General features: G+C 44.8%; 1 protein-coding gene across 1 annotated transcript in view; it reads right to left on the minus strand.

Moving 5' to 3' along the window:
- Positions 1-25,826, minus strand: part of frmd5a (FERM domain containing 5a) — a gene marked incomplete at both ends in the record, with an annotated part of 44,161 nt that overhangs the window by 6,051 nt on the left and 12,284 nt on the right. The window contains 9 exons of the mRNA XM_079743852.1: positions 1,346-1,437; positions 1,664-1,727; positions 2,412-2,500; positions 2,766-2,853; positions 4,047-4,170; positions 4,507-4,604; positions 5,599-5,677; positions 6,052-6,094; positions 8,813-8,917. Coding sequence (XP_079599978.1) covers positions 1,346-1,437; positions 1,664-1,727; positions 2,412-2,500; positions 2,766-2,853; positions 4,047-4,170; positions 4,507-4,604; positions 5,599-5,677; positions 6,052-6,094; positions 8,813-8,917 — 782 coding nt within the window. The remainder of the gene's footprint in view (positions 1-1,345; positions 1,438-1,663; positions 1,728-2,411; positions 2,501-2,765; positions 2,854-4,046; positions 4,171-4,506; positions 4,605-5,598; positions 5,678-6,051; positions 6,095-8,812; positions 8,918-25,826) is intronic.

Here is a 25,826-nt window from a genome sequence, read left to right on the forward strand (position 1 = left end):
GCGCTGCCTCCCATGTGGCCCCAGTGTTCCCATGAGAACAATATGTCTGATGAGTTTGTGTGTGTGTGTGTGTGTGTGTGTGTGTGTGTGTGTGTGTGTGTGTGTGCATGCGTGCGTGCGTGCGTGCGTACTAGTGTATGAGCAAAACTCTCATAATCCTGCCCTTGGTTTGCCCTATCTTAGCGTCCTCTTCATCTGCACCTGTGCTTCCCCCCCCCCCCCCCCCCCCATAACCCATCCCCATGCCGACCATGAGCGCCATTCCATAAATAAGCCGTCTTGCATCTCGGGGCTCGTGTGTTCGCTGGCCTCTGCTGCTTTTTTGTCCTTTCCGTGACATTTTGATCAGGGGGACAGCGCATTACTCACAGCTGACTCAGCGGCGGCCGTCTCTCACAGCAGGGGGCCGTGTTCACAGCAGGGGGCCGTAGCTCAGAGCAGGTGACGGCTGCCCGTGGATCAGCACACACCAAGATCATTTGAACATGTTTGTTTGGGAGGGCTCACTCTTAACTGCTTCATTGTCTTGTTGGAAGATTGCCTTTGATTATTTATTACTATCTCATCATTTATATGTAAATTTCTTTCATTGTATAGTATTTTTATAGTATTTCCTCACTTCTATTTTATAGTATTGTTTTACCATGAAACATATAACGATGTCTTTGTTTTTTCCTAGTTTTATTTGGGGTGTAAAACACCTATAATTAATAAGAAGAGTACTTAAGATCCAGTCCATGTTTTAAATGAACCAGGTCACAAAACGGTGTGAGTTTCCTATGCCTGTTTATTTGGATACCTTTCCTTTACCTTCCTTTGGGTTTCATCTCTGTAACTGTGTGTGTGTTTTCATGCCAAAGCCTGTCTTGAAAAAGAGATTCTTATTCTCAATGGGATTTTGCTTCTTAAATCAAGATCAATCAAATAAAATGGTTGATGATTAAAGTGGCCTGTGTAGGCATGATTTATGTTGCCATGCTAATTCCATTATGCATTGCGTAGATGGTTGAGCCGATGCCTTTTGGTACCCTTTTTATATTTATTTTAGTACCTCAAATCAGCATTCATTATTATTATCAAACAGACGGTTATACAATACGACTCAAGAGAGAGAGGGTGTAAAATAGGAGTTGGAGACGATTCCCTTGGGATTCAAAGTGAGAGACGGTTACGTTTGGGACAGGCTTCACGGTGGTTGCCTGTAAGAAAAGTATCTCCCCTCATCTGTTATTTATGTCTGACGAGAACGCTCTCACAGACGGCTCGCCCCCCCACAATGCACCACGGAAACATAACAGAAGGCGGGGGACAGAGCTGTGGTGGGTGGGCGACAGGAAGGGCTCACTTGTAGAAGGCTTGGTTCTCCACCCCACATTTCCATAGGTGCTTGCAGGCCTCTGGCGTCGGTGCAAAGTACGTTAGGATGATCTTCTTATCCTGCACCGGAGAGCGCAGGACAATATAACACACAAGAGAAACAACAGGATGCCATCCAGCCTGGCATATGTCTAATACATGGGTACAAATACTATGGAATAGCATTATCAAGTCTGATACATCGTTACTTTGTCATTACCGAAAAGCCACAGCAGATGACAACACCTCCTCCGGTGTTCTCTTGTGGCTATCTGCATTAGCATCTATTAGTTATTCATGGTCTCACCTCTTTCTGATTTGCATATATATGGAACGTCTTGCCTTCGAACTTCAGTTTCGTAACCTCGTGCCTTTTCAGGTGGAGAAAAAGCCATGACACACACACGCACACACACACACGCACACACACACACACACACACACAGAGTCAGTTGAACACAAAACCCCAACCTCTTCAAATATTTATGGCGACCACTTGGAGATCATATAAACAGCGATGATCGCGATGCTCGGTTGACAAAACAAATATCTGATTATACTGCCTGCCCACGGGGGACTGGGGATGGAGGAAGCAAATCCCTGTATATTGTGAGGGCACGCGTACAAATCCATGGCCACGCAACTGCATACATTAAGGCCTCTTCCATCCTGGACGGCTCTACGTTCAATATCTAAAGTCATGTAACATGCATATTATGCAGGGCTTCCTTTTTTCTAAATTCTGCTACATAGACACTATGTATATATATATAAATATGCCGTTATACAGATTTAATGCGATTATCAAACAGGAATCTATGCACATTTGCGTAGGGTCTTTAGGATGTCCAGCCACAGACAGGGAGATGCATGAGGTCCAACGAGATGAAGCAATTAAGCAACTACTGCAATGCAGCCATGCCATCAGCATCAAGGAGATAATGCATATTCCCCTTTATTTTGCTCCATGGATCCTGTCTGGAACACTGTGCTTGGCAGAATCGCAGGAGAAAAGAAAACACGCACACACACACACTTAAGCTTTGCTCACTCACCACTTGAGGAAATGCACCCTCTTGTTTCCCTGAAGCACCACAAAACCAAACGGCGTGAAGGCAAGAAATGCTGGGTTCCCCGACACATCCTGGAAGAAAAGGTTGACACCACCTTCTCAGTGTCTCAAAAACACATTTACAGATGTCTATTCAGGCACTGAGCAGACGCTTTCCCCCTAAGGCCTCTTAGAGTGAGATGTTCTGTTGCTGTTGTTGATCGTTGCCTTAATGAGCCGATAGGGCAGATCCAGGTGAGGGACCATGCTTGGGTTTGGTTTTGATGCATTAGATCGTATGATGACGGACAGACGGGCAGAGGTACAGACAGGCTGGATCTGAAGGGGAGGCTCTGACCTTGCAGGGGTGGGGGTCCACACCGTATGTCTCCAGACTCTGGGCCTTCTGCAGGAAGTTGAGCTCCGATGTTTCAGGGGTCTGTCCGCTGAGAGAGCAGGGCACAGGCGGGCGTTACCACGTCATGAACGCATGATGCAGTTGATGGCATTCTCATAATAAGTCACCAAGACAGTTTGAGACTCTTCTTTACTGGTGTGTGGTTTTCCATTGGTTCAAACCGGGATTATAAATAATAGTATTTTTCTAAGAGGAGACCTTACCTAGCGGCTATTACTTACTGATGCATTTGGGATCCACTTACAACAGAACATAGGGGATGGTCTTTACACTTAAACAAACACAATTAATGCATGTCTATAATTAAGTCATTACAGGGGGATTGATGCCTACTTTGTGTTTACAGCCGATGGCTCACTAGAGGGTAGCAATGCTTTGTTGTTGGTGTTGCTGCAACATTGAGGCTAACTGTAGTGTTAGTCCCAGAAGGAAGCTAGCCTGGGTACCTCAGCCCGGAAGCTAGCCTGGGTACCTCAGCCCGGAAGCTAGCCTGGGTACCTCAGCCCGGAAGCTAGCCTGAGTTGGTCATTTGGCAATAATGCCCAATAAAAGATTCTCCTCTAGTGCTCTTAACCATTATTGTACATCAGCATCTCCGCTGTCTGTTTGTGAGTGCCGATGTGTGCGTGGGCATGTATCACTCTTATAAATGATGTGTACTAGAAGGTCACCACCCTTTCTTTAACCATTTAGGACATGTGCTAAAGTATGCCGTCAGTTCAGTGCTAGTTGTTGAGTGCATCACCGGACCATTTCTTTATCTTCAGTCAGATATATGTCAGAGTGACACCACAGAAGGACTCTGTACTGATTTGCATCCGTCTGAGATAGACTGTACTGATTTACATAATTCTGATGGACTGTACTGATTTACATCAGTCTGATAGAATGTACTGACATTAGTCTGATAGACTAATGTCAGTACAGTCAACCAGACTGATGGACATCAGTCTGATAGACTGTACTGATTAACTTCAGTCTGATAGACTGTACTGATTAACTTCAGTCTGATAGACTGTACTGATTGACTGTACTGACATTAGTCCGATAGACTGTACTGATTTACATCAGTCTGATAGACTGTACTGACATCAGTCTGATAGACTGTACTGACATCAGTCTGATTGACTGTACTGACATCAGTCCGATAGACTGTTCTGATTTACATCAGTCTGATAGACTGTACTGACATCAGTCTGATAGACTGACAGATGGCCTTACATGAGCTCTGTCTTGTGTATATCAGCGATCCTCCTCTCCAGCTTTTCCGAGTGTTTGGGAAAGAACTGGAATTTGGAGCTGTAGCCTTCCGGATGCTTCCCAGGGTCGTAGTCCCCTATTTCCGCTGGAGAATAACGGGCATGGACAGGGTATAAATGGAGCGCTCACAGAGAATGCACTGTTCAGCAGGAACAAATGCAATCGTCACACAGCCGTTAACCTTTTTTCTTCTAATCAATGTGGCCGTGCATATCTGCCTGAAAACAACAATGATTGAAAATGAATCAGGGAAATGCTCAAGGCTTGTCCTCAGTAAGGGTCATTCTCCGCCAACATAAGCTGGTTTGAATATTGATTTTCTCTTAATCCGAGTCCTTCCACTCAGGCCATAGTGACGGACTGAAGGACAACCAGGGTCCTGTGCTGCATGGGAGCACGTCCACCTGTCAGCCTGCGTTACCTTGAAGGATGTGGGCAGCCAGCATGGCCGCGTCCGACGTTTTACACAGCAGACGGCCGTGGTACAGATCCCGCTTGATTTGCAAGAAAACAAGGTATCTGTAAAAATATAAGAAAAGAAATAAAAAAAAACACGTAATAAATACAATGCCAGAGCAAATATAGATGCAAATACAAGTACAAATTAGGCTGGCAATACATCTATTATAATGCAATGATATTCTCTCTATCTGCAATTTATAAACGTAAAATTTAAAGTTTGTTTCTCAACTGTGGTTTCCATCAAACCTCGAGCCCAGACTCATACCGGCATTACTGAGATTCTGCTCTTCTAAAGCTACTCTCGGCTGAGGCTCATATGAAGTTAATTCACATGAGTGAAAATGCTTCATCGACACAAAGAGAATATTGGATTCTAGTATGTGTTTCCCTGACAAATAGAATTGGAGCAGATGCTATGAGATCTGTCTGATACGACTTCAGGGAGATTGAAACAACAGCATATCCAACGGGTTCCACCGCCAGACCCCTTGAGCCATGACCAAAGACCTTAGAACCGCTAATTGTTCTGTGTGTACTACTCATTCATGCGTTATCGTAAATGGGCCAAAATCCTGCTCATGGCTTTCCTTTTCTTCTATCCCCGGAGATAGTCGCTGCCCTGTCCTACAATTCCCAGTCACCATTATATAACTGTTTCATTATCAAACTTGGAATTCAAAAAGTATTAAAAAAACGGAGCGCCTCAAGTGCTCTGTTTTCTGAAACAACAACCACCTTTATCAGGAATCTAGCTCGCACACACGTCTCAAAGTAGGCCAGCTCCACAGCAGCTAATACGCTTGAAGTGGAGTCCTATATCTCGCAGAAAGCCCTCGCGGTCCACATAATTGTATTCATATGAATAACCTGCACCGGGTTAGGACAGGGAGCTTGACTTGGAGCACAGGGAACCAAGCTCAGGCTCGCTCTCCGTGCCTCTTGAACTTCAATCAAAGCCTGGAAACGTAGGGAATAAAGTCACGTCTCACACGGGAGTCTCAGCCGCGTGGACGGGATCTCAGAGAGGAGAGCCAATGAGAGACGGACTCACCGTGTGATCTCCTCCTTGAGGGCAGCGGGGTCCGGGGGGTAGAACTTCACCCTCAGACACATCGTGAACGGCGGCTGGGCTGCAACCAATCACCATCATCATTGTCATCATCATCCTCATCCTCATCCTGTTCATCATCCTCATCCTCCACCTCCTCATCCTCCACCTCCTCATCCTCCTCCTCCTCATCCTCCCCCTCCTCCTCTACATCATGATGTGTTTTTATACCACAATAATGGAAAATAATGAATGACATGCAGTAGCAGTCCTGTGCAATACTATAACAGCATGACATGAAATTGCAATTACACTGGGACAAATTTACAGCTTGAGTATGCTACATTATTTTATTTATGAGGTGGATGTTCTTTTAGAGCAACAAATGATGGTGATTTGGAGCCAAATGTCTTAATTTCCTGAATCATTGAGAGGGATAAAAAAAGGCTTACTTACATTTCATCTGCTTGGGGATTGATTTTGTGACCTCCAACCAATGCTGTGTTAGCAAACAAACAGAAACAAGGAGTCCATTATTAAACAGCACAGAGATGGCTCTATCCACCACTGGATGGTTTATTTGCAGTTCAGATGCTAGTGTGTAGGTGTAACTGCACAATAAACCTACAGGTCGTTATTGAGGTTTTTTTACGTTCATTCTAATAATATTTCTCACTGGATAAATCTCCTGTAATTTTGCTATATATACATACAGTGGGGCAAAAAAGTATTTAGTCAGCCACCAATTGTGCAAGTTCTCCCACTTAAAAAGATGAGAGAGGCCTGTAATTTTCATCATAGGTATACCTCAGCTATGAGAGACAAAATGAAAAAAAATAAAAATCTAGAAAATCACATTGTCTGATTTTTAAAGAATTTATTTGCAAATTATGGTGGAAAATAAGTATTTGGTCAATAACAAAAGGTCATCTCAATACATTGTTACATGCCCTTTGTTGGCAATGACAGAGGTCAAACGTTTTCTGTAAGTCTTTACAAGGTTTTCACACACTGCTGCTGGTATTTTGGCCCATTCCTCCATGCAGATCTCCTCTAGAGCAGTGATGTTTTTGGGCCTTCGCTGGGCAACACAGACTTTCAACTCCCTCCAAAGATTTTCTATGGGGTTGAGATCTGGAGACTGGCTAGGCCACTCCAGGACCTTGAAATGCTTCTTACGAAGCCACTCCTTCGTTGCCCGGGCGGTGTGTTTGGGGTCATTGTCATGCTGAAAGACCCAGCCACGTTTCAACTTCAGTGCCCTTGCTGATGGAAGGAGGTTTTCACTCAAAATCTCACGATACATGGCCCCATTCATTCTTTCCGTCACACGGATCAGACGTCCTGGTCCCTTGGCAGAAAAACAGCCCCAAAGCATGATGTTTCCACCCCCATGCTTCACTGTAGGTATGGTGTTCTTTGGATGCAACTCAGCATTCTTTCTCCTCCAAACACGACGAGTTGAGTTTTTACCAAAAAGTTCTATTTTGGTTTCATCTGACCATATGAAATTCTCCCAATCCTGTTCTGGTTCATCCAAATGCTCTCTAGCAAACTTCAAACGGGCCCGGACATGCACTGGCTTTAGCAGGGGGACACGTCTGGCACTGCAGGATTTGAGTCCCTGGCGGCGTAGTGTGTTAGTGATGGTAGCCTTTGTTACTATGGTCCCAGCTCTCTGGAGGTCATTCACTAGGTACCCCCGTGTGGTTCTGGGATTTTTGTTCACCGTTCTTGTGATCATTTTGACCCCACAGGGTGAGATCTTGCGTGGAGCCCCAGATCGAGGGAGATTATCAGTGGTCTTGTATGTATTCCATTTCCTAATGATTGCTCCCACAGTTGATTTCTTCACACCAAGCTGCTTACCTATTGCAAATTCAGACTTCCCAGCCTGGTGCAGGTCTACAATTGTGTTTCTGGTGTCCTTTGACAGCTCTTTGGTCTTGGCCATAGTGGAGTTTGGAGTGTGACTGTTTGAGGTTGTGGACAGGTGTATTTTATACTGATAAGGAGTTCAAACAGGTGCCATTAATACAGGTAACGAGTGGAGGACAGAGGAGCCTCTTAAAGAAGAAGTTACAGGTCTGTGACAGCCAGAAATCTTGCTGGTTTGTAGGTGACCAAATACTTATTTTCCACCATAATTTGCAAATAAATTCTTAAAAAAATCAGACAATGTGATTTTCTGGAATTTCTTTTTTCATTTTGTCTCTCATAGCTGAGGTTTACCTATGATGAAAATTAAAGGCCTCTCTCGTCTTTTTAAGTGGGAGAACTTGCACAATTGGTGGCTGACTAAATACTTTTTTGCCCCACTGTATATTCATAGACCATAGTGTCTTTATCAGTTATCAAGTTGTATTCCAGCTCTTCCTTACAGATATGGAGTACAGACCTACATCTGATAAAATAAAATATGAATTAGAAAATATGAAATGCAAATGATGAATTGTGTAATGACGACATTATTAAACACAATGCCCAGGTCAGTACACGTACTGATCAAACTGATTTGTTCCAGATGAGGTGATTGGTGGAGCCCTCAGACCCAGAGTGCTCAGGGTCTCTCCGGTGAAGCTAACAGAGCATCATTCCCCCCTGTCTACCGCCGGGCCCCATCCATCCCACCCAAAGTGTCATCAACATCCACGGTAACAAGCCCATCTGTCCCCACGGCAACAGCCACAGAAATAGCTCTGAGTGACAGCAGTGTGGATGCAGCATCAGGACCAGGCCGTTGTCTTGGCTGTGATCCGAGGCGCCGTGAATTCTTCATGAAACAAGCAGAGCTGCGCTGCAGGGCAGCGCTAAGTCCAGCACAATGCCTTCCAGGGTCAGATGGAAGTGACCAACCTGCCACTGTAGACTCCACTCTGACTGGAGTGAAATTCATTCCTTTCCCTTTCTATTTGGCCCTGGACTGCTGTCCTGCTCCAACCCGTTCCTTTAACCAATCAGTTGACTGAAACTGCTCTTTTTCGCAATACTAGTGCATCTGAAAGTGCTTCTACGGTAAAGGAAGACCTTCAAGTAATAGACAGTCTTACACTTCCTATTTCCCAGATAGTGTTCCTTTAAAGAATAATCCACCCTATATATATTTTACATGCACACAAACACACAGAACCCCCCCCCCCCCACACACACACACACACACACACACACACACACACACACACACACACACACACACAAACAAAACCTTAACACCTACCCGTTGTTTGTCTGGATCAACATATCTGATGCCAAAGTAGTCCTTCTCCAGCAGGTTGAGGTGGTGGCAGATGAGATCAAACAGGTATTGTCCCTTAGCATCCCTCTGGAACAGACAGAAGAGCATTAAGACCACAGCGGCTAAGTGAAAGATTCTCCATTCCACGTGGCATGGAAAAGACGCCGCCAATTTATTTTTTGCTAGCTTCAGATTTCCACCAAGCTGCCTACCAGAGATAACTAGGACTCATCCAATATGAATGAACTCTTGGAGCCATCCTGAGTGAGAGAGGGTGGATTATACTGTGCGGAGATATGGCAGGGTTCGGCTCATGCTTATGAGTTGTTTCCTTCGCTCTAACCCTTTCGCTAAACATATAGCTTCGTTGTGACACAGCCATTACAATTCTTTGGTTTGCAGAACATCATAGGTATGGTTTTGTGTCTGATCCAGACATCGCTGTTAACAACCAAAATGTGTCGCCTATCTGTAGATGAAAACAGCTGATATTAATGTGAGTCCTTATTTTTGTATGATTGCTTTGATGTGATTAGGTCATGAACAATAAAACTACATTTTTGGTCAGAGTAATGGCCTATAGTATCTTATGAATATCATATCGGCCAAGAAATTTAATTGTGCAAAACTAGTTTTGTCGTTAGTCATCTCTAGATTGTATTGTACGAAAACAACAAACACACAGAATTTTTCAACAGCGGACTAGTCCAAGTTTCTGTTTCATAAAACATCACAAATTCTAGAATTCTTAGCATGAGGAGGAAAACAACCATTTAGAAATGATCAGTACTCGCGCACTTCAACCAGAGTAAACCAAGTCTGGTAAAAAGCACTTAATGACAAATCAAAGCAGTGAGTGATGGCAGAGAGAAGCAGCGGACTCTACTGCTCCCCTGTCAACACTTCAGCACGCTGCTGAAACGCTGCTAAAAGCTTCATTAATGTTAAAACACTCGCTGACATCTGAAATGTCAGCCACTCGAATCACCCCGTTCAAAACATTTCTGCAGGAACAGGAAGGCTTCTGAACACCAAAGTTCACTCTACTTGTGTGCATCCTTTATGTGGGCCATGCGGGCTGAGGAAGGTAAGATTTGCATAAATCCCTGCTGCTTATGAAGACCAAAGGGTTGAGTACTGCAAATAATCCAAAGGGAAAGAGCTGCAGTAGGTGACAGTTTAATAAGAAAGAAATAATGAACTATGAAATTATTGGCTTAAAGCTACCTTCAGATGACATAAAATTATAATCACATTATAATCATCAAAAAATCACATACAAATTGTGACAACATTTTGCCCAGCACGTTGTTCAAAACATCAATGTACGGTTGGGCCAATCAGCAGCTCATATTCACAGGAAGAAGCAAATTTCAGACAGTTTCAGTAATACATGAACATGAAGGATGTGATACCTAGTAAAACATTCCCCTCCCCCTCACCCACTGCCTCCTTTCTATTAATCATGAAAGCTAAATAACCCATATTTCCTACCAATATGTGTAATGGGGATTGAGGAAGTAGCATTAGATGAATGAACATCAGGTTGCGGTTCAGAGTTCAGCTCCAGAAGCACTCTCACAACGCCTCTCTGCGTCGAATGCTCCGGCTCCTCCTTCCTACCACCTACCACCCCAACACCACCGAGTGGTCCCATGTGGAAGCGCATGGATGAGTGGTGTAACAGGGTCAGCCAGCGTACGCGCGGCTCCCTCAGCCTCACCGGCAAAATGCAACCGTGACAGAACGCCTTTCAAGGTCAAACAGGAAGCTGCCTTTTCTGAAGAAGGTACGTGCCATCGCCCTCTGCGTCGCATTGGGCCGTTAGCATGCTAACGAGTGGACACGCTAGCAGGTGTGTCACACCATGCTAAACAGCATAATTGTGCTGAATCAGCTAGCCCCCTGACCCCCATGTAGAGCAAATGAGCAGGAAGAAGAATGGTAAATGAGATGCTAGGAGAAATGTGTGTGCATCGCCATGCCATCTCCATAATGAACCTATTTGACATTTGACATTGTTATATTAATCAGGCTTCAGAATGGAATGGGTAAAAAACAATCCATACAATAATACTAATAATACCATTGTTTAACCTTGGCTTTTTTCTCATTTCAACATTTTTGTTACCAAGTACGGGAAGGCATTCGATTACAACCACATTAATGCTACTATCCAAAGTGGTCTTCTTCTTAGCTTATTGAAATCTTGAAGGATCAAATGGCACACATGGAAATGCATCACATTGTGAAGGCAGAAGTGATGTTCCACTTTGATCGATATAAACACCTGGCTTGACAATATTTGTATTTTCCAACAGTACGACAAGTAAAGGGTTATTATTAACACTAGAGACATAAATGTGTCCATCACTACCGTGTGTGTGTGTGTGTGTGCGTGTGCGTCAGCGTGATTGGAGAGCACTCCCACTGTGTAAAACTGCCATGTCCAATGAATCAGCCAGAGAGCGTGTGGGGAGCATGTTGTGCAGCAGGCCGTCGTGGAGCCATGTGTAAATAAGGCGGCCGGTCACATCCCATAATGGAGCTGAGGAGGAGAGGTCACCCAAGGACAAGGTTGAACAGCCAGGGTCCAACGACCCTCTCTCTCTCTCTCTCTCTCTCTCTCTCTCTCTCTCTCTCTCTCTCTCTCTCTCTCTCTCTACCCCACTCTCTCTCCCCCTCCCTGGACGGAGGCCATTGAGCTGTCACTCGCAGCACTCTCCTCCATGTCATTACTTAGGGTGCTGATAAGAGGCACTTCATTAGGGCAAAGCCCTGTCGAAGCTAAATGGACATAACTCTCTCTCTCTCTCTCTCTCTCTCTCTCTCTCTCTCTCTCTCTCGGCCACTACCCTTCACCAAAATAGCAGCAGCTCGCCCACTGCCTGGTTCCTGCTATGACTGGAGCCAGCGGGATGCTTCGTGGCTGCTCCCGCCCTTGTGTGAGGCTGCTGCATCATTTACAGAGAGAACTGCTCTCTTGGTAAATGAGAATCTGCAAGTGGTTTGAGTCATGGTCACATTCCCAGTAGGCTTCACAAGTTCTTGCAAGAGCCAATGAGGTTTGATTTTCTGACCTTAAAGCAGAAACACGCATTAGTTCTGCTCTGTGAACACTCACCTCTGTCCCCTCTGGAGGCTCTAAGGACACTCACCTCTGTCCCCTCTGGAGGCTCTAAGGACACTCACCTCTGTCCCCTCTGGAGGCTCTAAGGACACTCACCTCTGTCCCCTCTGGAGGCTCAAAGGACTCTCACCTCTGTCCCCTCTGGATGCTCTAAGGACACTCACCTCTGTCCCCTCTGGAGGCTCTAAGGACACTCACCTCTGTCCCCTCTGGAGGCTCTAAGGACACTCACCTCTGTCCCCTCTGCCTCTGTCTAACCCCGATTTGCTATCAACTCATTGGGCTTATCTGAATTAACTTGAAGTCACTTTGTATAAAGCATCTGGTAAATAATGAATTAAATAAATAAACCTCCCTCAAGGTTCCTCCTCCATTCTTGCATATTTTGTAAAAAGTGACACAATAAAGAATGCAACACTATTTCTTCATGGTGGCTGCGCACTGCAGTCTATTTTGGGGCAGGTTGGTCGAGTGGTGAAGGTGTTTTGACTCCCAGCGGATACGCTTTGGTCTTGAACCCCACGGTTCACAGTCTGTCTGCGGAGGCTTCCTTGAGACAGCGGCTTCTTTGGATAAAAGGGCTAAATGACAAACCGACGCCCAGGGACAGTGTCTCTAATAGGAGATTACAGAGTGATTGCAGGGTATCTAGAACAACTCTTGTGGGTTTCTAATTAAGACCATTGAAGCATCACCTTACCAGGGTAGGAGCCTATGTGACATGTCATGTGAGTGTTTGCTGGCAGAACTGGGACACGCTGACAGAATCAAATATCAAAGACATTTGAACTTATCAACTATCGTGAATCATTCTTAGTGTGGATAAGGATGTAAAGGAACGAGGGCATCGTTCAATCTTTGAGTACATTATTAATAAGATTACATTAGTTGCCATTTTGTAAGTTCATGTTTAAAATACAACTTTAAGACATCATGCCTACCTAAATATATTCCTACATCTTGAACCCTTCACATCTTTGACAATGTGCTCATGAGCAACCACGGCCTTTAGAAAGAAACAGGCCCAAACAGCAACGCTGCCCGTCTTTTAGAGACAGAAGCAGACTCAAACCACAGCCCAACGATCTTTATCTTTGATTTACTAGATCAAATTAAACACCACAAAAACACTAAAAGCTGTGCAGCTTTGGTTACTAGGCAGCCCCAGTCGTACAATAGCCACTTTTCTTTCAAATGAATCATTAAAACAGTCTCCATGTCAGCCCAGGAACACAGAGCATTAATAAAACATGCTATCATTTTATATAGCGAGTGTAGGGAAAGGGGGGGGGGTTTGTGTGTGTGTGTGTTTGTGTGTGTGTCTGCGTGTGCTGGTGTGTGTGTGTGCGTGCATGCGTGCGTGTGTGTGTGTGTATGTGTGTATGTGTGTACGTGTGTCTGTGTGTATGCCTGTGTGGTTGTGTGTGCCTGTGTGTCAGTAGAGTGCTCATAGCTCTCAGGGCACCTGAAGCAGAACAGCCCGCCTCATTAGCCGATTAGCTCCCTTCCTGTCTCCGTCGCCGTAGATCCGTTGGCAGGCGGACCCCTCAGTGTACCATACCTGCGCTACCTCTACCGGAGCTCAGGCCCGGCCTGGGATTGACCCACAACCCCCTTCAGCGTGAACGCCAGGGATTTCAAGGCTTGATCATCTGTCAGGCTTGGTTAGCAACAACATCAACCAGGGGAACAGCCATGTCCTTAATTAATTACCATTTAGCAGAACCAACTACCAGGTTGGACTTGCAGTGGGTTCTGATGCATGTCATTGTTGAGCAGGGAGGGGTTAGGAGCCCTGCTCAGGGTTGCTCAGGGTTGCCCAGGCTGCAAAAACTGGGTTCTTGCGGCTGGGAAAAGAACCCAGGTTCTTGTGGCTGGGATCTGAACAACCTCAAGCACCCTACTCCCTGGTCTACACTGAACGATAACGACTACTGAGGATTAGAGATGGCGATATGGCCTGAAATCCATATTGCGATATACATTGCAGCCTCTTGCGATAACGATATATATCACGATATAAAATCATAAAATAACCGTTTCAGAACAGGTTACATAGACCCTAAGGAAAGCCAAACTGCTAAATGTATTTAAAAAAAAGAGAAATATAGTATGTCATTTCGAGAACATTTATTGTGAAACACTGTAATCATAAAACATAATGTTGCAGATAAATAAAATTAGTATTGGGTTTCTTTCCTTTAGTGCAAACCATTCTAAAAGGCACTACACTTAGTGTAGTGCCCTTGGTTCTTAAATGCCACCCAAGATTCAGAGAACAGGAAAAACGGGTGTCTTTCTAGATAAGGAACAGACACTGTACTGACAATTAGGGATGGGCATGATTAATTGATGATCGATCATTGATTGTTAAGATTTTTGCCGATTACGTGATATTTTTAACCATCAAAAGGAGGTTGACCCAGCCGGAGAGGTGGTCTCGGAGACGTTGCTCAACATGGAGCAAAGAGGAGACGGAACGTCTTTTGGATATTTGGGTCCGATATCCAAAAGACATTCCGTCTCCAATTTGCTCCATGTTGAGCCACCACCCGACGGTCCGACAAAAGCAAGTAAAAAGTATGCTGGAAAACATTACTTAAAAATGCCGATGCATTTAACACATTCCAAGTCAGGATGAGGGAGAAGGAGTTGGACCAGTCCGCAGATCAATGTATATCACGCTGGATATCCATGATTGTTTACTTTCACCGGTGCTTTTCCCCCCCTTTTTTCTTTAACGCTTTACAACGCCCCAGACCTTTTTGTCCAATGATTTAACCCATTCAGACCGGATCACGCATCTGTGCGTGTTTACCTTTAAGACCGGATTGCGCATCAATGCGTGTTTACCATTAATCCATTTGTACCGGCTGCGCGGAGCAACATTGTATCTACTAGAATATAAAATGTTGCGCCGCACAGCAGCCAGTACAAATGGGTTAACGTTCTTTGCACACATGCAGGTTTGTTGACGAATTCTGGCACTGTTGCGAAAATCACAATGTGAAAAGGAATTGCACCAAACCAAAAATTAAACATTGTATTTTGCGTCATCAACATGCATTATCGCGATAGAGCGATAGAATTAAAATCTCTATCGTAGGCCATTTTTTTTATCGTTTATATCGTATATCGTTTATATCGCGCATTACTACTGAGGATAGTTAGCGCTAGATGACGTGGAATAAATACTCAAGCAGTGGTCTGATTCATTAGGCAGCTGGGCATGATTCATGAGACCCAACCCCTGTAGTAGAAGACGTAGAACGTAAGCTTGTATTGACTTTGAGATAATGTGCCCTCTGACCTGTTGTTCTGTTGCTTGAAATGATCCACATGGGTAATGTATGTACACATAGAAATGTTCACAGGGTGAAAAACACAGTTAATACGATGACTGTACAGAGAAGCGCCAAATGGGAATGACGATGAGGCCTTTTCGAAAAGCCAGAGTCTGCCGCTTATGGTTTACACGTTTCGTTGCTCTGATTGGTTGTAGGTTGCATCCAATGGTGGAGAAATCAAAAAAATGAACTGCGAGGTTCCAGACTGTGAGTTAATCATTGGTAAGTTGGTCTGGTGATGTTAGATGTCCACCAAAAACCTCTTGGGACCTCACGATCCAGGGAGAGTTACAGGAAGAGATTTGTTCAGTCGGACAGCCTTGTTCCCACTTGAACTTATGTATAAGTATAAAACTTTTATTTTAATGTACTCTAATCAAACATTCGTGAAACATTTCCCGCCTAATTAGAGCGCCCTGCGGCTATTCATTATCTCTTCCTGCTCACTGCGGAGAAGAACAGGAGGGGAAGCAGGGGAATGAAAAGTGACTCCTGAAACACTGAAGAGATATCTGCAGACCAAAGGCCCATGCTGCCATCCCCCAACCAGTGGGTGGGAACTGCAATCCAATGCTTTCTATGGTTTATTGAGAGGTATCAAATTCTTAAGATCCAGTACAACTGCTTTTTTAGGCTTTTTCTTAACAGTAGTATCTGTAAAGACTTGTCGAAGTAATATGTAAAATCCAAAGGAAAAATATATAACATCCGTACATTCTAAATGAATCCATAATTAATTAGTTTTTTACTGGCTGTATTATATTATTCAGTCAATTATGCTTAATTTATTTTAAATACATATATTATATGTTATATGAAGCTAAAATATATTGTATTTATTACATGGTGCCATCATCATTTACACTATATTTGAATCACATTGTCCTTTCTTGAGGTCTGACTCTAGATATTGAAGTCCCGGATCTCAACGACCAATCATCGTCAAGGGAGGAAGCGGGTAAATCCTCAACCAATCGCTGAGCAACTGAAGGAGATGACAGCGTGTTGACCCGCCCCCAAGCCATATTTAACCCTGTCATTACTTGCAAGGGGCTTTGCTATGGGAAAGCCACGCTTTCCACTCAATCATTTATTGTGTGGATTGCGTCTCCCCGGGGCCACCATTAGAGCATTGACACATACACACACCGCCAGCGCTGGACCGCTCACGCCTGCATGCACACACTGCCGTCCACGGAGGGGAGAGAGACATAAAACCCTCACAGCTTTCCACATTTTCATGGCTGGATTCACCGCTGGAAAGCGATCTCTCCAGGGGCCATTGGAGACAATGGGGAAGGGTTGAAGTGGCAGCGATGGGGGCCCCTTCTCCGCCCAGCATGTGGGCTTTGATAGCCAAAGGGCCCCTGTCGTGGAAAAATAAGCTAAACTGTCTGTTGTCCACCAGCCACTTCGACGGTAGAAGACAGTGCTGAAACGTAGCAATAAAACAGGCTTGGCGAATTAGATTCGGATTACAGTTTACAAATGTGAATTGTACACACTTTTTTGATTCCACCTAATACATGGTAAATATATCTAAACAAGAGAGCTGGAGACAGGAGAAATGAACAGGTGTCGGCGTACCCCTGAACAGCTCGAGTCAAAACAACAAGAGATGACATTTGTCCAAAAAAAAATACTGTCAGCCTAAGTAGTCCACTTTTAGGCCACATTACTCGACTCCTCATGCAGTTAGATACTGAAATATGCATTGGTTAAAGTAGGATAAAGTTATACACTAAAGCATGCCTTGGATGCACTAAACTCCAGGGTGTCTGGGTCGGTTCATGCACTTCTACAAGCACGGCCTCAAGGTATTACTTAAAGTCTGCTTTCCATAGATGGACGTGGTGAATAAAGTATCATTTCCATTACACAAGGCAGGCCTTGGACAGAGCCTACAATTTTCATATAATGTTCATATCCACTGTATATATTCTCCAGAGTAGTTGCCATAACAGCACCGTTGAATGTGCATTAGTAAATGTTTCTATTAAAATGTTGTAGCAGCGGTTGAGGCGATGGGGCTGTGACATCAGTGGTCGCACTGTACTCTGTTGAGTGTGACCACAGGGCAGAACATGGTGAGTGATTGTGAGCTCAGAGAGGTGAACCCCCTGAGAACAAACCGCACATGTCCGCCTCCTGAAGGTAGAGGACGAACCGGAACATCCTGCACAATCGTCACACCCTCACTTCAGTTCATATCCTCACAATGGGTCATTGTATAACAGCTTTTAGTTAGAATTAGGTCCATGGCTGAGACCAATTAGCTCTCGACAAATGGATTAGACAGTCTGCCTTTGAATAGGCTCATGGCAACTATTCAAATGAACAAGGAACTCTATTCCCACAGGACTGTGCAGAGCGACCTTCTCAGAGACAGCCAGGTCTCTCCTCATCGTCCCCCAAACGCTGTGTGTTCTGTCCTCTATGCTGGGTGCATTGGGGCTTTTCAAACAAACAACGCAAATACAGATGACTCCTTGGTTACCTAAATGAACAAGCTCTCAGAGGAACCATAAAAAGGACAATGAAAAATCAGGTAAATCTCCTGATATAAGACCACAATATAAACACCGCCATGGTTGCTTGTTAATGCAGTTTGGACCAGAAAATTTGCCTGCACGACATAAAACCGTTTTATCAACAGCATCAGTAAAATGTATACCGACATGATTAGAAGGAGGCTGTAGCTGCCTGCGAGGCAGAACAACGAGGACAAGTGGACGTCTGCACATATTACAACAGCTTGGTGTGAAAGGCCTTGAGAGGGATGCTTGTTTGGACGGCTACAGCTGCCTGCCGGCGATTGTTTGGTAGATGGGGGGGGGGGGGAGATTGGAAATTAAGGGAAAAGACAGATGGCTGAGGGACACACTGGAACCAATGGGGAGCGGGAGGCTCAGGGTTGAGCGGTTCCTCAGGGTTGGGCGGCCTAGTGTTGAGCGGCCTGCTCGTCAAGCGGCCTGCTCAGTGTTGAGCAGGGGGCTCAGCTTTTGAGCAGTGCCCCTGCATCTCTAAGAAAGGACCGTCTACCATGGGGCCTGCCGGACATGGTCTGGGGGAGGAAGGTGGGCCGAGAACTGAAAGCCTGAAGTCATGACAAGTCCAAAGAACGGTAACGGTAACGGCATATACAGGCAGAGAGGGGGAAGAGTCTTGATGCTCAAGACTCTTGAGCATCGTCAGAGGGACTGCGTCAGAGGGACTGAGATCCAGAAACAGGGCTTTCAGAAGCTGAAGGGGTTTGGAATGTGTCCTGGTAAAGGATTCTTTCGGATTGGGGAACTCATAACCTTTAGGCTGGGATTTAAACATCTCTCAACCACTTGTTGATGATGATAATGATGATGATGATGATGATGATGATGATGATGATGATGATTGCCACGCTACCACACTTCCCCATGACTACCCTACCGATAGGGTGGAGAAAATCATGCCTAGTAATGATGTGCAAATGAGAATAAATTAAGCATTGTTTTCATATGCTAATCCCCTGAATGACATATATTGTGCTGCCCATTCGGTTGGAGGTTATTTGTCACACTTTATTTTTCAGTGAGAACAAAAATCATTGGGCAACGAACAACTGCCGAGCTTAAACACATTTAATATGAGCATGTAGGCGATGGCAGGAGGGGGGACGTGTGAATGGCCGGACACGCTGCTGTGCTCAGAGACCCACTGCCTCACACCACTGGGAGAAGGCCACAGAGGTAAGGGAGCGGTGGGAGGTGTGATGTGATGTAAACAAACAGGAAATAAATTGTTGTTTAGTGCGATGCTTGGTTTGCAGGCCGCTCAGCAGGGGCAGGGCTGGCAGGAGGCTGTCTGGTACTGAGATACGAGCGAGCGAGCGAGTGAGCGAGAGAGAGAGAGAGAGAGAGAGAGAGAGAGAGAGAGAGAGAGAGAGAGAGAGAGAGAGGGAGAGAGAAAGAGAGAGAGAGAGAGAGAGAGAAAGAGTGAGAGAGCCAAGCTGGCGATGGAATCCATCAGTGGTGGTGGGCTGTAGCAAACATGACTCACAAATCCTCATTGAGAAACATCCACACACACAAAAACACACGAACACACACACGCACACACACACACACACACACACACAAACACACACTCTCGCCTGCAGCGAGGCAGAAAATCTCCCTCATCTCGTACACCCCATGCCCGCTACCCCACACAAATACAATCAGATATCGGGGAACTCTCACCATGACCCTTTCCACATCCTTAAGCATTAAGTAAAAATGTAACTGTTATTTTCTGCTGGTTTGTCTATGACTTTGTCTTTTATATTATATTATATATTTTATATATGTGTATTTTGTCTCGGCTGTTTTGGGGGAATCGAGCCGTTAAGGGCTTAGTCTCATTCCTTTTTAATAGATCGGTCGGTAAAAAAGAATACAATACTTGTTACGAGACGGATTACACTTCGCCTTCCCCAGCGGGAATGGGTGCGAGCCAAGCTCCCCCCTCCCCCCAGCGTGGCGTTGAGACTGCTTACATGTCTCTGGCTTGTTCCCCCTTGGACCCATTTTCCACATCATTATTTAAATACAGCAGAGTGTGTGAGAGGAAAGGAAGAACTATGCTGTCGTTCTGGTCCTCTGCTCTAGCGAGAGCCATAGCCCTTATCCTATGCTTCGCAGGCTGTTTTAAGACCAGGCCAGTAGCCCTCTTAAGACATACTGTTACTGCCACGCTCGTACTGTTTTCAGGTGAAGCGGAGGAGGATTGTAAAAGGGGACGATTCAGAACTTTCCTTAACATCTTGGTGTTTCAAGGCAGCTGCGACCTAATTCAGCAGGAAGAGAAGCAGGGAAGGAAAATGATGTAGGCAATGGATGTATTGGGAATAAACAAAGATGTTCATTCATTCATTTTTATTTCAAAACATCTGTTTAAACACAAGGCTTCCCCCACATTTATTTTGGATCTGGATTCATAATCTGTTAATTTTATTAGATTATGTATAATCTTTCAGGCTATGTTTGATGTAGTCTATAGACCGGTCTCTCTTTATATAGATCTCTGTTCACTTAAGTTCTATAGACTTCAGTAGGATGTGTGTGAATGTGTGTAGATGTGCATGCGCCCGTTATAAAGGGTTTTTCCCTGTGACTGTGAGGCTAACTGCTGTGCCCATCCTCCATCCCACACAGAAGTGGTTGATGTGTTGAAGCTAGTGAGTGCTGTTAGGCTGCTGGCAGGGGATCTGCTGTGACAGTTTATTGGAGAGATTTACTGTAGTGTCACTTATGATGCGTCAAGGTTTACCTAATCCCTGACATGGCTCAAACTGAAAATGGAACTACTATATATAGATATACAGTACATATACTCACACACACATCAAATATTACGACTAAAATTAAGGTAAAAATAAAAACACATGTTTTGTCTTTTCTAAAATACTGTGTTACGATGTAGAGTCAATAAACCATAGATTTGTACAATTTCCTGGCAGAGATTTCCGTTTGGTAATGAAATAAGATTTGATTAAATAACATATTTATCGTAAATTTAAATTAAAAAAAACAACAACTTAAAGGTAAGCGTATTATATGAAACATTTGCACGTTCAAACATCCAAAAAGCAACTAGTCCTATGTTATATATTTAGTTGAGTTGTGTACTGGTCGCCAGTTAACGCCATCATAAATACCCCCTAACTTCCAGGGAAACACAGGGAACAGTAATCCAGTAGAGACCTCATTTAATCGATCTAGCTTACTCAGTGTGTGACGACGACAAATGGCTCATGAGCTAATACATACGGTACGGTTACATTACGACAACATTCAATGCGCTCATTGGTTGGTCTCCTGGTTTGGTACAAATGATTAATAGGAACACAAATCTTTCATAAAGCCAGTGACTCGCTGGCAATGGATATGAAGTGAATCTGAAGGTTAGAGGAAAATCTAATGATTTGAACTGAGAATCTAATAGAGGTAGTCTGCTAAAGGTCTTACTCTGAACTCTCTGTGGAGGCACTTATTAAACAATTTTGATAAATTAAGATTGAGGTAAACACAGAAAGATGTGTATGTGTGTGTTTTCCTTCTTTGTGTTGTTCGCATGGGCGATGTCGTGAACCATTCCCTGTTGTGTGCCTTGCATTCATGAAGCAGGTTTTAAACAAAGGCGGCAAGGCGAAGAGTGTAAATAACAATATGCTGCACTGGAGAAGTATCCAAATATTAACATCACTCCTAGGCTGTGTGCCAAGAACCAGCTCCTATCCACACACACACACACACACACACTCTGTTGTAGTATCGTTCCCGTATCATTCTCATGGGCAATGATGCGCCTTGGGATTTTCCTGATGCCAGGCAAATTTCAACATGCTCTCTCTCTCTCTCTCTCTCTCTCTCTCTCTTTCTCTCTCACTCACACTAAATGGTTGCATAGCGACAGCAGTGGTCTTGTCCCACAGGAGTATTAGTTTGGTGGGTTTGGAGGGGAACACAACAAGCAAAGTGGAAGTGAGAGCAGAGCAGCTTTGAGGAACCTCTGGCCCCGCCTTATGCCACCTGTGAGGGCAGAGTCCTCTGGAATGGGCCCAGCCTGCCAGCTGTCCACGAGGTGAACTTATATTTTGCGTAACACCGGTTCGAAAATTCTTCCCAGCTGAATACACTTTTAGCTGTCTCCCACACATGTTACATAAGATAATGATTCCCGCATGCCAAAATAGGAGGTCAAGATGAAATATTGTCTGTGTGATGTCGAACATTGCTCATAAACTAGAATTGGATCCCATATAAAATTGTGAAAGGTAAATAGAGTCAATATGGCAGAAGGTGACCAATATATAGAAGCAAATAAAATGAGTCAGTGCAATTTTCTAAGCCCTTTTCATAAATATTGCACCCTCCCAAGCAATGGAAACGTTCTTGGGCTTTTAATTATGACTGATGAATTGATTTGTCTCTCTTTGTCAACACATGCACATTTTCTTCAGACTAAACAACCAGACTCAGCAACTTTACTGACTTCATCTCTGTGAGGAAGTCAGTAAAGTTCACCTTCTCCTACTACTGATCTCCGACTCAAGTTATAACATCAGAGTTGGATTTGGACAACTTTCCCCTTGGAGACTCAAATGAGGAATGGCATCCCAAAGTACCCCGCTGATGCGCTGATGCTCTCTGGATCCCATCAACAACTGCTGGGGTTGCAGGTAGAGGGCGGGTTGGCAGGGAAGATACGACAAGACTGATGAGAGTGCATTTTCCTGCTGTTCCTCTCAGCTCTCTTCAGCACTTTAACACCTTACCTACCATCTGTGAAAGATAAGCCTGTATAAAATAAGTACCCTATAGACTGTAAAAAATAAGTACGCTATAGACTGTATGAAATAAGTACCCTATAGAGTGTATACAATAAGTACACTACTTACAGACTGTATGAAATAAATACCCTACCTAGTCTGTAAAAAAAGTACCCTAGATAACTAATAAGATCCCTAAAAGCCTAGTACCCTCACCATATTGTTTATAAAGTAGCCTACCATTATACTCCATAAAATAGCTATCCTCCTGTATAATAGAGCTATCTTACCTTTAGTCTCTGTCCAATACTATCATAGCCAGGCATCCACTACACATGACCTCCCCAAGGGGCCTGGCAGTATGGATCTGACCTGGGGACATAATGATCACTCATCTGATAGAGAGAATCTGCATAAGAGCTTGGGGGAGAGTATAGCGGTGTGTAGAGGGTATACAGGAGCGAGGGACACCATGACAATTCTGCTTCATTAGATCTCCTCACTTCCAACCTCTCATGGATGAATATGAAAGGGCCTTCACCACAGAACGGCTCGTGATCCGTGTCCACCGCATGTAAGACTTTACTGCTCAAGATAAGGCCAAATCTGTTGGGCCGTTCAGGCGTTTGTAGCACGAAGAGAGAAAAGGGAAGAGAAAAAAGCCGGGTCACCTCGCAGTGAGCAGAGAGGAACAGATTTCTGCTGCTCTGCACGATCACAGGGGGATGGCGGCCTGAATGGGGGCTTTGTTTGCCCTGGGGACAGGGGGCGGGGTGGTGGGGTAGCCTGGATGCACAGCACAGAGCAGGCATGTGGCCTGGACTAGCTGGGAGCAGAGCGGCCCTGAGACGGCTGTGGATCCTGCGTTTTATCATCATGCAGATCAGGAAGGCACCAGGAGCGATGTGGTCCTGTGTGTAGGGCGACCGGCTAGCATAGAGGCCCAGCCGATTCAACGGGGGGAGCTACTGCCCAGGCCGATGGCTTAAAAATAATGAACAGTCGTGCAGAAACCTCCATGATTGGATAAGTCATTATGTTATGTAATTCTTCTCCTGAAGAATCCTCCCTCTTTCTCCGCAGAAACACGCGAAATCCACAGTGGAACTTCCAAATAGGAAAACCAATCAAGCCGCTGCCAACCATACGTGTTTCTGACGACTAGTCTGGATTGTCACAAAAGAGTGGAAGATAGAAAATGTTTATGCAATTGTGTCTTCCCCCCTATTTTGCGTGATCTTTAACACGTGTGGCTTTTTTAGCATATCTTCAACAGAGCAGACTCAGGCGTTTTTGCAATGATTCCATCATTACGGAGAAACTCCTGCCACAATGCCAAGGAAAACGGGGGGCAAAAAGATTTTTTTCGTAGGTGTTGCCATGGTCTCACCTTTCTGTTTCTGCTTGTCCGCTCATTCACACGTGCAGTCGGAACCACTACACTGGTTGCACGTGTGAACGTTAACCACGTTTGAATGAGGACGGCGCTGCAAAGGTCGTGTCTCTGAGTGCCGACACCGATCTTCGCCAACACGGGGCTACGTAGAAGTGTGAATTGAGCTTCACACAACGCCATGTTACCAGGAGCGGTGGTTACCCCCAAAGACCAGACATTGCATTGGTTAAATGGCTAATCATCATCACAACGTAAAATAGGTTCTCTCTAGCATAAACAAACACATGAAAAGGTGTGCTGGCTCTAGCAGTTTGTTTAAGAGGAGGTGAGGCGGACGGCCTTCACCTCATAGTGTTAAACGCTGTATCCCCCTCTGAGAGCTGCATACTACGTTGCACGCTGACATCGCGGTTTATATTTTAAATTTGTTGCTTCGGTGAATCTATTTTTAGGCAGCAAGGTAAGGGTAGATAGAGGCGACTCTCAAGGGGGGCGTGTTTCCTCTCACTGCCTCCTAAGAGAGGTTAGAGGTCAGGCTAAAATGAATAATCCGGAAAGAAAATGACTCCTCGTATCCTTCTATTATCCCTTGGTCAGCGTTCTCCATTTCACTCATGGTTTACTCGTTCTTCTCATCCTCCTCCTCCAACAGACATCAACTATATCGTTCCTTATCTACTCAGGCAAGGTTTGTATTAAACTTCCACTAATGGAAAAATCCATGATCTGGGTTAGATGGAGAATACAAGCAACATTTTCAAAAAGGGACCGCCGTTGAGCAAAGATGATTATTTACTCATTTGAGAATATCTATCCATCTATACATGCAATGCACACATACTTGCACATGTATTTAACACACACACACACACACACACACACACACACACACACACACACACACACAAATGCATGCATGCATGTATGCAGAGACACACACACACACACACACGCACACAGACAAATGCACACAGACACAAAGACTAGGGATGGGGAGCTGGCCAAGTGACAGTGATTAACGTGCAGATCATTTAAGACCCCTCCTGCCCGAGCGGGCCGGCTGCAGCCAAAGTAGGCTAAAGGCGGCTCACTGCTAGGACGCACCCTTTGTTGTCCGCCCGGAGTGATTAGGCGAGCGCCGCCGTCATCTTCACACTGACAAGGAGTTTCTGGCTGCTGATGGTGATTATGAATCACCATGTTAAGCTCTGAGCGGAGGACAGTGCTAAGGACTGATCCGCTCCATTTATCGGAACTGTGTTCAGCTAACCCTTTTCTGTTGCACATCACGTGAACTAAAGTGAATCTCAATGTGAATCATTCCTGGTTTTCCTCATTAAAGCAGGACTCAGTCACTAATATGTGACATGGTGGATCGGAACCAGGCACGGTTGTCCTCTACCGCTCCCAATTAGCGCGACAGCACAATCCAATATCTGCACGACTTCCCCCGACCGACCCTCATGAGCAGGGCAGGAATGTCCTCTGACAGCCTCCCTGAAAACCTTCAGTGATCAGGGAATCTCACAAGCGGAAAGCTCTTATCTCCGAGATAGAAAAAAGCTCCTTTACGCAATCATCGAGTCAAATGTATCCTCAATAAAAAAAATTAGACGCCACCAACGCTGATTACAAAAACCCTGATCTCATTACTACCATGTAATTAGCTTCATTTTTTTCTTTTTTTCCAGCGGCCCCCTTTCATGCCACAGTAGGATCACGTCATGCCAGACCCTCCACTGGGACTCCCTGATCGCCTTCCAGCTCAGAGCCCATCCGAAGCTCTGCCACTGGATTACCAAGAAATGGGCTAATGCTAAGGCTCCTCGGGCCCC

This window comes from Pollachius pollachius, assembly GCF_949987615.1.
Source record: "Pollachius pollachius genome assembly, chromosome: 9".
Classification (NCBI taxonomy): Eukaryota; Metazoa; Chordata; class Actinopteri; order Gadiformes; family Gadidae; genus Pollachius; species Pollachius pollachius.